Below are 12,849 nucleotides of genomic sequence, written 5' to 3'. Positions count from 1 at the left end.
ACAGACTCACTGGGAGCCGGTTCTCTGTCCCATGCCTTCAGACATTTTTCTGTGCACCCATGAGCTTTAGCTTTCCCTCTGGATCACTGAAATCGTAATCTGCAGAAAAGAAAGCCTCAGCTTTTACCAAAACTGTATTTTCACTCCCTGATTGATTTAAGACCCATGAATTAGCTGCCTTTGCCGAGATGCCCTTAATTCACTGTCGGGAGTGGTTTCTGTGTAGCCCAAGTGTGCATGCAGGGTTTTTTTCTGAATGTCTTTCTTTCAGCTTACATTCACCTGAAGATTGACAAGGATTGTTTTTTCCCGCATCCTGTGATGAGGAGGGGGTGGGGTGGGAAGAAGAGAATTTAATAATGGTCTGTTTGTGCTGAGAAGGGGCTGTCTGTAATAATCCTGGGAAGAGACAGAGGAAAGGTTCCCGATGCCTACAGAAAGCAATATTCTGCCCCTCCTGAAAAGAAAGAAATAATGATGATATGGGGGAAAAAAATTTTGATTCTTAAAGTGGAGTTCATCTGAAATCCAACAATTTCTCCTACAGTTATATATTTAAGGTGACTTGCAGGAGGATGTAGACTGCCATCTGATAAAGCTACAAATGCAAGCAAAAAAAAAAAAAAAGGCATAGAAACTGCCATTGAAATTCCTTTTCAGAGAAAAAGATAAAACCTGGAACTACATGCCAATTTTTGGCTTTCAAATCCCTGTTAAAGAATGAGAAGAGGGAACAAGTTTGGCTTCTCCAGGTACAAAGTCCCCCTGCCCCAAACTATCTTACTGCCTTGGAGTGTGATGGGAAAACCTGGCACCTGGACCTCTCTGGGTCCAACCAAATCTTGGCTCTTTGGACTGTAATCCTAATGTTTAATTAGAAAGAAATGTAGGTATGATTACATTATATGATTTTCCCATCCCTGAATATATCTCTGGCCAGTATCATGAGAAAAACAGTTCTTGTAGCTGGATCCTCCATTTTGCTCTTAGCCTCGGTCTCCCAGTCCTGTGTAAACTGGATATTTAGACAGAAAACAGTTTAGTTTTCCCCTTCACTCTAAATAAAGAGTAAATATAGCAGACTTTTGTGCTTAAATTGAAAAACCAACAATCAGCCAAAAAATATGGCTGGTAAAATTAGGTTTGTTCCCTGTTCTCATCCTTCGGCTTGGGACTTGATGCTAAAAATTGACAAAGAAATCCAGGTGCACTCTCATCTCTATGTGGGTGCAATACCAGAAACCTGTTTGTCATCTTCTTTTAGGAGCCAGCAGCTTTTTGACCACAAACCTCTAAATTTTATCTCTGAACAGACAACAAGTATGGCTGCTCCAAGCCCACTATAAAATGTAGGTCTTTTTATCTACTGACATGTAGTTGCTTGAAAAATCAGTTATAGAAGTGGATCCATCTGTGCTGAACTATTTTTAAAGAAACCTTAGATCCTCAAATATTTGTCTTTGTTATTTACAACAAAGGGAAGTTACTGCTAAAAAATTTAAACCAGGGCCTTGTTTCAATGAAACAATTAACTTTATCTAGAGCTTTCCAGATACAGTTCATATTCATAACATAACATTGAAATCTTGCAATAGAGCTGTTTCAGCAGATATGGATTATTGTAACATCTATGGTTTGGATGATTGACTTTGCCAGTTGCATAAGCATGCAAGGGGGTTAGAGAGTATGGTACGTTTCAAACCAAAAATGGTTTAATGGGACAGATATCCTTCTGCAGCTGAAAATCCCAGTTGACCTGGGACCTGGCTTTACCAGGTAAAATGGAAATAGTCACTTTGCCTTTTTTGATAATACAATTTGCTTTGGGGCCAAAACCTGTTATGATCCAGTCATGTGTGGCTTTTTTTCTTTTTTTTTTCTTTTTTTTTTTTTTTTTTCCCCTGTTGCAGCTGTATTGCATGGGAAAATCCAGGTATGTATTTCTGATACACAAAGAGCTACTACATTCCACCTCTGCTCTCCCCACTGGAGAGAGCATATAATTTGAGTGGCTAAGGTTAAAAGCTAGTAAAATCCCAGGACTCCCCCTCTTGGGGCTGATGGCTGTCACCAGCTCCAGGGCTCCAATGAAGGCTGTGCTTATTTTCAATTCGGGTGACACAACTTGGGATCCAGGGGCCAAAAGTTGGTAGGATCCAGTGTGGATGTACATTTTTACAGCACACATCTGTGGAGACGCATCGGGCTGTGGACTTTTTGGTGCAGTAGGAGCAACTGCATTGTTTCCTGTTCATGCTGAGGAGTCGCTGCTGTGTGGGAGCCAAATATTGGATGGGGCTAACTAGGTTCCTCTGCCAGCTCCAGGATGCTGTGGTACTCACAAATCAGGATGTGCCAGGTTCCAGAGCTTTTTGTTGCAAGGGAAATGGCCATTTTTATTTCCTTTTTAAGCAGTACAGTTCAGAGTATGAAGGCCTCAGTCTTCTGGATGACACAGAAGGTCTCAAATCCAGGGATTTTTTTCAAGCTCATACTCTGTATTATGTAGTAGGTTGGGATTTTTTTGGTGCAGTGAGAAACAACTCTGCTTGTCTTGGACTTGGTTGACACAGTGTAAGGGCTTGTGACCAAGAATGAGCAGGATCCAGTTAAATCCAGGTTTTACATTTTCCCCTCTTAAGAAAGTAAGGCTTCGACATTTCCTGCCTGGGAAGTGGTGCAGTTTATCTTTAAGGAGGATAGAGAAATAAGAAATGAGTCTCACGTTGCATGGGTGACATCACTGGCTTTTGGCTCAGCGCTCTGTATGCTCGATCTGTAGGCTTCGGCCAAGGCTGCAGGGCTCGGTGTTTGAACAAGGAAAGATTCCCAGGTATACAGAAGATTGGATTTATTTGGGTTAAAAACGGTGAAATGAGATTTCTAAAGCTTGGGGACTCCAGCTCGCCTTCTGTTGCACTTGATCTCTACAAAATGGGTGAGTTATTCCCATTAAAGAGAAAGGGAGTGAAAATTTAAGGAGAAAAAAAAATATGTCTGAAAATATAACTGCTGATGCTGGGGATACGATTCGTATGAAGCTGCTGAGCTAAAAATCTCAGCTCCGACGTGGAGATCGGGCCATATGGCAGAGAAATGGTGCAGACCGAAAGCTGTTGACAACAGTTAGGGGCTGCTTTCCTCTCCCCGTGTAAGGTGTGTAGCTCCCCACCACCACCCCCTCCGCCCCTCCGCCCCGGTTTGTTTTGGTTCGGTTTCCCCCGACCTCCCTCCCCTCCCCGCTCCTCAGCATCCTCTCCGCCAGCCGTAGCCCTGCCCGCCTGCCTTCATCTTGCAGATGGCTAACGTGCCGCCGTGTTAGGAAAACTGTGCACAACACATCCCGGCTCCGGGGACGGAGGAAGCTTTTCAGATCCCAGCGGAAGGGGGGGGCAGCAGCGTGTGTGTTGTGTGTGTGTGGAAGAAGGATGCCGGGGCCGAGGGCAGCCCCCCGTGCTGCCTAGCGGGCGGAGCGCGGCCGGCGCCGGGTCCTGCCGGGCTGCGGCTGCTCCCGCCGCCTCTCCCCGGCCCGGGAGCCGGGAGGCTGCCGGAGCGCTGTCCAGGACCGCCGGGGAAGGAAGGGAGCGCGGCGTTGGGCTGCCTGGATGAAAGCGCCGGCGAATAAAGCAGGCGAGCGAATGGCAAGGCTGGCAGAGAGAAGCCGAGATGTTTCCGAAGCCAAGATGCCAGTGACTGTCAGCGAAGTCTGCTGAGGGAGAGACCCGTGCGTGCCCGCGTTTCCAGAGCCAGCCGGGGAGGGTATGCTTTAACCACGGTTTCAAACAGCAGCAGCAGCAGCAGCAGCCAGCAACAACAACAGATTACTCCCCCCTCTTGCTCCCTCCCCCTCGACCCCGCTTTAAACCCAAGCAAGTGACCGACCATTCAGACGATGATGCTCTTGCTGAGCCGCTGACAAAAGACAAGTCACCCATTCCTGTAAACGGGACAACTGGCTGCTTGCAAGTGGGAGATGTCGAGCTGTTGAACTTTTCTGCTCTGTGATGATGCTGTGGTGAGCTTGCTGATCTAAAAGCCATCTCTTCTGGATTTCTGAGCTGGCCGGATTGAAAGAGATTAATGGACTGATCAGCCATCAGGTTTCTTCAGGGGGATACATCCCTTCAGCCCCTGTCACTCGGGTGCTCGTGGTGAGGGGAGCAGGACATCTTTGTGTAGGTGGGTCACTGGCTCGCTCCCATTGGAGGTGCAAGGCTGTGTTTCTCCTCGCCAGGTCTCCTCTGTAGAGGAGGAGAGGCAGATGAGACTCCAGGACTGCCTCCAGGGCAGAACTTTGTAGCGCTCTCAGCATCCCTCTGCAGTGTGGATGTGAGCCACGGGAGTTGGGGATGTTTGAGGCAGACTCTGCCAAGTGACACCTAACTCCAGCTGCTCTGGAGGTTTTTGCGTGGTCTCACACCCAAGGGCTTTGCCTGTTGTGAAGATGTCCATGGTGTTTCTGTGAAGCTGAGGTATGGCTGCTGGAAGGTTACTGCTGTATGCTGGCCTGTCTTTAGCTCTGTGTGCCCTGGGCATGCTGGCTGTGGCAATCTGCTCTGACCATTGGTACGAAACTGATGCCAGGAAGCACAGAGAGAGGTGCAAGAGCATCACCACAAAGAGAAATGATCCTGGCTTCATTTATAACTCCAACAACAACCTGCCTCTCAGGGCCAGCAGGTCTAGGTTGGACCGCTGGGAAGGGAAACTCCTCTTGGCAAGAAACAGGAGGCAGATCTTTGCTATGAGCGCAGTCGACGAGTGCAACAGACAGTACAACTCGACCAACATGGGGCTCTGGAGGAAATGCCACCGACAGGGATTCGACCAGGAGCTGGAGGAGCTGATTGCCAAAGGTAAGGGCTGTTTTTTTACCAAATGAACATGCCAGGCCCTCCTGAGATGAGCAGGGGCTGAGCAGAGCCATTTGGGCTCACAGATGGGAGCTGCTGTTTCCAGCCAAATACCTCTCCTTGCACTGAGTGAACTGGCTGGGCCGGGCATTGCTTCCAGAAACACTGCCAGGGCAGTTTCCCATGGGGTCTCCACTGCTGAGACATGGGGTTTGGGAGCAAGAAGGCAGTGGGGGTGAGAGCAGACACACCCCAGAATGTCTCTTTCATGTCTTTCTCTCTACACTTGATACAGTCTGCCCATCACCATGGTATCACATTATTTTTCAAACACAAATAAAAATATTAATAAAGCAGACACTGGATTTTTTTTTTAAATTATGTTTGACCCTGGTGGCTCAGGCAAAGCATGGAATATTTTATTGGATGCTACATATGTCTGCATTTTCTGATTCCCTTACCAAATACCCCATCAGTCCTGAAATACACCATTTGCAGTGCTCACATGCAAGCTTTTTTAATTCTCAAATGGAGAGTAAACAAAGAGAAATGCTAAAAAGCAGGAGGAAACCCAGCTTGCTGTTTACACTGAGCTATGTTTTGGAATATTTTCAATATATACAAAGCCTTACATGAATTTATTAGAAAGGAATAATTTTCTCTTGGGGTGGAGATGCATCTGTTCGCCTGTAGCATTTTTGTGCTGTCTTTTTTTTTCTCTTTTGGTCCTTCGTCTTAATTTTTCCCCCAAGGTAATGATTCAAGGTGATGGTCCCAAACATTTCTTTGATCTGAAGTATAGGAAGGGGACACAGGTGTAAAACCCAGCCTAAACATCCTGTTTACAGAAGATGCATGTTTTTGCAGGATGAGGAGGGTTTCAGTAAAGGATGACGGCATCTTTGCTACCCATAGCATGGTTACTCCGTACTATAGGATAACATTTCCCTCCCATGGTTCTTTCCTTGCATTCAGAAGATTCCCCATTGGTTTATTTCCATCGTAGCGAAATCACTGTTTCTTACACAGTGCAATCTTTTAAAATACTTGTCTGCTAAGTGTGTCCTCTATCCCAAACTCCCTTGATAGCCTGCGTTAATTCCCTCTTCAGACATTACAAGTGGAATTATTGCTCAAAGCTAATTATTCACGAGGGGTGATCTTTCACACGTGTTTGCCCATGTATATGTTTTGTTCCTTATCTTTTGCAAGGGAGCGCTGGAGGTGAGTAGCATGTTACAGGTTTGCACCAAACCAGTACAAACAGATGGCATGCCAGGGAGCCTGGATCACTGATTGGGATTCTGTCTATGTTGCTAGGGACCCTTGATATCTATCTGCTGTGTAACAACTCCTATGAAATAGATTGTTGTCTTCAGTCCCATTTGTAATGGGCAAGTGAACATGCCCAAAGCCTGTCAGTACCCAGACACCCCAGACACCCTGCTGCTGGTTTCAGTGCCAAGGGAGTCATTCCTATTCCCTGTCTAGGTGAGGATGTGTATGTGCTGGGCTGCCATGGAGGGCTGGATTGCTCTGCCACGTGTGCTCACTGTGCTTGGGGCATAAACAAATTCAACCTTGACAGCGGGCGAACATGTCACCAGAGCTCACCTTTGGCAAATGGAGTTGCAGTTATTAGAGAGGTTTTTCATCTTGAAATAAGTGAGACTCGTTCCTCTTTCCCTGCCTGCCTTGTCCTGAGTTCAGGAATGTCCGTTTCTCTTGCCAGTAAAAGCTGAAATTGCCTGGCACTGGGTTATCTGTAATGGCAGCTCTGCTAAGTGTTAACTGTAGAGAAAATGTGACAAATCAAGCCGAGGTGGTTAATTGCAGGAGAAGGTGGTCTTTGAAAGATCCTGCTGCAATTTGTGTGTGTTCCTGTGCGTATATGAGCGTGTGAATGAGCGTGTGTGAGTGTGTTTAGTGAACCAACTCAATATCTAGCATTCAGCTGGTAGCAAGGGATTCCCAGGCTCAGGTGTAGTGAGTGTTCCTGCACACACGCTCCTGGACATTCGTGTCTGCAAGTGGCCAGGGAGCCACTTCAAAGAGTCACTGCCCCAAGGTCAGAAGTGCAACTTGTGCACGAAAGGGAGCTATTTGCAAATATGGGTGTGTGTCACTCCTTGCCTTCCTTAAAGGTCTTTTGATACACATTTAGCGAAGTTCATTGTACACTGAGAGAAATGTTAAAGGAAGGAGGCTCTGAACACTGAACACCGAACACCAAACACCAAAATTTTAGTTCGTTTGATGGCCTTTCTGCAGTGAGGATCTGCCTATACTATAGCTCTCAGCTGTGATGAAGAGTCACACACAAATGCTATAGAGGTGTATGTTCCTTTGGCACCTCCAGATTAAAACATAGAAAAGCAAATATAATGGCAGTTTGATAAAATAAAGTGTTTGACTTGCTCAGAAATAAAAATGGAGATTTTTTTTTTTACGATCCTCACATGATGAAAGTGAAGTGTTGTTGCTGTCCAATGCTGGGAACAGCTGTGAGTTCAAAACAAGGCAGGTATTCCAGGTTCTACCCAACATCATCTGTCATGGAAGTAAAAACTAGAAGTAGTCTTTACTTCCATGACAGATACTTGCCTGGGAGTTAAAGGTTGCAGGGGTGGGTGCTGTGGGAGAGTATGCCCTGTGCAGGTGAAAAGGGCTGCAGATATTCTCTACCTGTAGCAATAAAATAACCTGACTGGGGTATGTATTTCTCCACAGATAAAGTATCTCTCTCTCTCTCTCTCTCTGAGCTCCAGGGCAAATACCTTATAAAAGAGAATGTTTAACTCTCCTTCCTCTCTTAATTTAATCTAGCACACCTCTTCCTGAACTAGATAAACTAATGGTCCCAAATATTGGGTGTAATGCTATAGGTAAGTGAATGTAAATTTTATTAAGTGTTTTGGGTTGTGTTTGTTTATTTGCTTTTAATGCTGGACAGAATCTGTGATCCATTTATTTTAAAACAGATCCTACATTTTTCCCTAGGCAAAACTGTCAGTATTGAGAATGGTAGATTTGTCTATTTTGACATTATGGTAGATTTGTCTATTGAGAATGGTAGATTTGTAAAGGATAACAAAAAATGGTCATTAAGAGCCTAACTAGCTTTGCAAATACCCTGCAGTTATTCTGCTTATGAACTCTGCTGAAATTAATACAAGCTATAGGCAATGGCTTGTGGTAGGATCAGGCACTGTGGTACTTGGTAGTATTCTGATACTAGTGATTTTAAAAAACAGTTCTGTTCCTAATAGGCTATGTCACTTCTGTAATTCTATTCTGTATTTTTTAATTTTTAATTTTTACATTCTGGGAAATAAATCAAGACTTTTAGGTTGGATTTTGCTAGATAAACTGGAGATCTGTTACTTAAGGTTTCTTTTACATAGATATAATAGACACTACTGCATATAAAAAAAATAGTTGGTCCTTTTTATATTTCTCCTATCCTTTTTTTACATTTTCATAGAACCTATGTGCATACTTCAAAATAATACAATTAGGTAAATACGCAGTGAATTAAAGGAGATTGTCACAAGTAAACATAATCAGGGAGAGGCAGGCAAGCATGAGATGAGACCAAAGGCCTGAAGAATATTCTAAAACTGCATCAAAATTAGGCAGTTAATTTGTTCTCTTTGTCATCATGGGAAAAAAAAAATAAACCAGAAACAACAGAAATTACAGTCAATAAAGAAATTATTGGAGTTGAACATGCAAACTGATGTTCTTCCTCACCTGAATAGTCTTTATTTCTGGGAATGGACTACTTGGACTGAAGGAAAACACTCTGGTACAGAAGAACCAGTCAAAAAGAAAGAGCTAACAGAGCTGTTCCTCTGCTTTCGCATCTCATCAAGTTTTTTAGCATCTCAGGACCGGAGTTTCACTCCTGATCCCTAAAGCCTTGCAGAGTCAGGAAATGCTGGCTCTGGGATTGTTCAGCACAATACTTTAAGCTTCTTCCAATTTTCAGGTGTTTGTCCAGGCTTCTCCACAAACTAAATAGCCCTGCTGCTTAACGCCTCTTCGAACACAGTGTTCACTATATCCTATTAGGTCCACTGTTAGCCTGTTAACCACGGAATTTCTAGCAAAAGCAACAATCCCTCACCCTAGCAACCACTCCCAGTGAACCAACCGCTCCACCACTAAGCAAGCAGACAGCTGGAATGCAGGTAAGTGTCCACTCGTGGACAGGAGAAGGCAGAGTTTATGTCCTGCTTTGGCAACCAGCAGCTCACCACTTCTTGTGTACAACTTGTAGTGACCCAGAAAGAAGAACGGGAAGCCACAGAGACTGTCTGCATCCTGTGGCAATGTTGCTCAGATGCTTTCCTGCAGTAGTTGAGAGGAGAACAAGAAAGCAAAAAAAGGAATTACATCATTTAATTATAAAGGTACAATAAAGTAGATGAAGAAGTTGCACAGTAACCAGAGTCTGTTCCATTTAGACAATTACTACTCAGAGGACCTTTCATCTTGCCTTTGGAAGGCTGCCAGTTAAACCTGACTGGATGAAGCTCTGCTGCCTGCCATTGGAATCCAATTTTATTTAAAAAAAAAATAGAATTTACAATGACCTTATTATTTCAACCCTCCTTTTACCTTCCTTCTTCCCCCGAGATCCGTGGAACTCATAGTAAATCCTATTTTTAAAACATTTTATTGTGAGCATACTTAGCCCATGCCACCACGGAAAAAAACCCCCCTAAGTAATTCCTGTGCAGCCTACCTGCACCTCAAATAATATGCAAGATTTCTGGGATGAAAGCATTCTCTGTTTTGGTTTGTCAGATACAACTGAGGAAGACAGGCTTAACAGGACTACTCCAGCCGTCACTAGGGATTATTTATACACAAATGGAAAAGCCTGAAGAGAGGCTACTTGCAGCTATCTCTAGGACTAAAATGATTTATTTTTGTAAAACTGCTCGCAATAGTTTGTGATGCTCTGCATTGGACTTTTAAAATGAAATGGGTTTGCCAGGTGAATTAGGACAGCCATTTTTTCATGTATCCTGCATACACTGAAGAATCCAAATGCTTTGTTTAAAATCTGTGCTTGAAATCCCAACAGTTTTCCAAATGATCACTTTATGACAGGGACTTTATTGAAGTCTTGATTCTGATCCTAGTGAAGTCAATAGTAAATGTTTTATTGAACGTGGTGATGCAGCAAGTTCAGGCCTTTAGTGTTTCCTTTGAGGTTAAAATTGTCCCTGGGTAGGAAGGCCAGTGCAAGGTCTGTGCTCCCTCCTGTCACAGCTGGAGTTCTGCTGGAGGCATCCAGCGAAATTTAAGCAGTAGACAGCATTTGAGTTGAATCTTAGGCTACCTAGGTATTCAGCCTTTGCAGTTTTTTTGATACCATAATTATTCTGTTGATGTAAGACTGGAACTCAAATAACTGAGATATGGCAAAAACATCCTCTTGTTCAGGGATTTTCTAAAATCATTTAGTGGATGAAATCACTGGTTCACACGTGTGAGTTCCAAGAGGATTTGGCCAATCATATTTTGAATAAGCAATTTTAATATTTTAATTGCATCAAATTTAAATAGCAATTCATTAAAAAAGTTTCTTTACCACAAGTAATGAGAACCTGACACATTCCTTTGACACATCTGAGATAATTAGTTTGATAATATATATCTGCTAAAAATACTAAGAACATATATGTAATTTAACACTGTTTTTAATCATGCTTTTTTAAAGGGCAAATTTCAATCAAGCTGTTGGCTTTCAAGCAAAATTGCCAGTGAAGACAAATGGAAATTTTGCCTGAGTAAAAATGATGGGATCATGCCCTTCTCAAGAGAAACTGATATTTGCAGAGCTGCCTTCAGGACTGCATGCTTAATTCATGTTCATTTAATTGGACATCCAAATCCCTTTGAGAAATCTCAGCATTTTTATCCTTTCTAACTATTGCTAAAAAATTTTCTCAAAGTGTGGAGGAAAGGTTTAGTAAGTGTTCATATGTGTTCTGTTCACTGTAAAAATAAAAATTTGAAGGATTATTTTTCTCAAATAGAGATGAAACGGTCTGAACTCTTTTGTCATCTCCCGCAATAAAAAATCCACATTAATATTTCTTTTTTGTATTGAAAAATTATTTCTGTGCATTCAGAAAAACTTTAAGAGGGTAATGAGTTCATTAACTATTGCAGAACCAGTAAAAAAGAAGCCTTTATATTTTGTAGGTTTTGCAAAAATAACGGTGATCGTTTATAATGTGAGTTACTTGATGGCTCATTGCTCACAAAGTGTTGCTGGAACCCTTGACTACACATTCACCTCTTTAAGAGCAAAAGAAAGAAATGAGATGGTGTTTCTTAGTATTTATTAAGGAATAAATAAATAAAAAATGTTGGTTCTGGAATCCAAGTGCCCTTAACAGATCATTTGGAATAGGATCCATTTAAAAGAAAAGAATATACTCTAACACACTTTCTCTGCAGGAGAGGAATCAGACTAAAAAATGGAAATTTCCCCATTTTCTTTCTCATAAAGCCTAATTCTTCCATAAATAAATATTCAGAAATGCCCAGCTGAGCCTGCTGAAATCAAAATCCTTTGTAGATAACTACCAGAATAGATGAAAGAAAGGTAGTACTGCAGTTAGGGCAGGGGCTTACAAAGCCAGAATTCAGTCCACAGTCTTTCTTCATGACCTGAGGCAAGTGACTAAATCTCTCATACCTCAGCTCAGTAGCAGTATAATAGGGATTTCGTTTGCTATTATTAATACCAGTTAGCGTCCTACCCTCGGATTTATGAGCCTTAATCATGGATCAGAAATCATGGATCAGAAAAAAGTCCCCGTCCTTCTGACATGTGGCCGCGCTTTAAATATTGGCGAGTAACGCAGCCCTATGAGGGAGTACAGGGAGACTACAAAGTAATTATGTTCGGCGTGAGCAGTAGTGGTTTTAGAACACCAGGAGACAAACCACGTTTCTGTAAGCACCACAAAACGTGGGATTCCTACAGGAGTTGTAAAGAGGGATAATGAATAAAAAGCGCGGATGTTTACAGGATGGTCTTCCAAAGACTGAAGGATGGCACCAGAAAAATCATGGGTCATGTCTGCTTGAAGAATTGATAAATAAGTGATGGGGATTGACCTCTTTGGTTGACTGTAGGAAGAAGTTGACATTTCCTTAATGAAGACAAGTAGATTACACTAATGAGTAGATATGGGGACAGCAGTCTACAGCTGCTAAGAGAAATGGTGTGATCAGAGTGATGTGTTAGCAAAATGATATTTCTAGCAGCATCCTAAATGGATATAGGGAGGGCAAGATCACATTTGTAAAGGTCAGAAAAAGAAATATTGAAGTAATAAAGGCATGAGGTGATGAGAGCCTGGATGGTGAAAGAATATGCAAACCTTAAACATCCCCTGGATCTACGTATGTAATGAGAGATACGAGATGAAGATGTTGCGTCAGTTCTTGACCAGAACAACAAGGAAAGTAATAACATTGTCTGTGATGATCAAGAGGGGGATTGCTGAAGAAAACATATTGAAAGAAGGAAGAAGAGCACTAGGAGCTCTGTTTCAGTTATGATAAGCTGAGTTTGATATATGTATGTCTGTAAGGGAGTATTAGAGATACTGCAGGTATGGACCTAGAGAGACAAGTTTGTATTAGAGGAGACCTAGAGAGACAAGTTTGTATTAGAGGAGTGAGCCTGGAAATTGCTACATGGAGTTCATAGGGGAATCTATGTTTGTGATAGAAATTATCAAGGAATAAAATACAGAAAGAGAAAAGCCCCATGGAGAGAAGTATCTTCTGGAGGGCACATGAAAGGAGCAGATTCAAAAGTGGTGCAAGAAAAGTGAGTAATGTCATGATAACTGAAGAAAGACACCACTTCAGGTTAAAGCAGCATGGGAGACTACTGCAGGTAGCTAATATGTTGCAGCAGATGAGAACGGAGCATTCAGACTATGCTGAAAGGTACTCA

The 12,849-nt window shown here is 42.7% G+C and overlaps 1 protein-coding gene across 1 annotated transcript in view; it reads left to right on the top strand.

The window, feature by feature from the left end:
* The first annotated feature begins 2,699 nt into the window (after window positions 1-2,699).
* TMEM178B (transmembrane protein 178B) overlaps window positions 2,700-12,849 on the top strand; it is a 217,495-nt gene continuing 207,345 nt past the window's right edge. Inside the window, exon 1 of the mRNA XM_027743745.2 lies at window positions 2,700-4,856. Within this exon, the coding sequence (XP_027599546.1) occupies window positions 4,475-4,856 (382 nt within the window). The 5' untranslated portion in view covers window positions 2,700-4,474. The remainder of the gene's footprint in view (window positions 4,857-12,849) is intronic.

Source organism: Pipra filicauda, unplaced genomic scaffold (genome assembly GCF_003945595.2).
Source record: "Pipra filicauda isolate LSUMZ 115617 unplaced genomic scaffold, ASM394559v2 scaffold2_size9829703_pilon, whole genome shotgun sequence".
NCBI classification, from domain to species: Eukaryota; Metazoa; Chordata; class Aves; order Passeriformes; family Pipridae; genus Pipra; species Pipra filicauda.
Note: the sequence above shows the minus strand (reverse complement) of the source record. Positions and strands in the feature narration are given on the sequence as shown.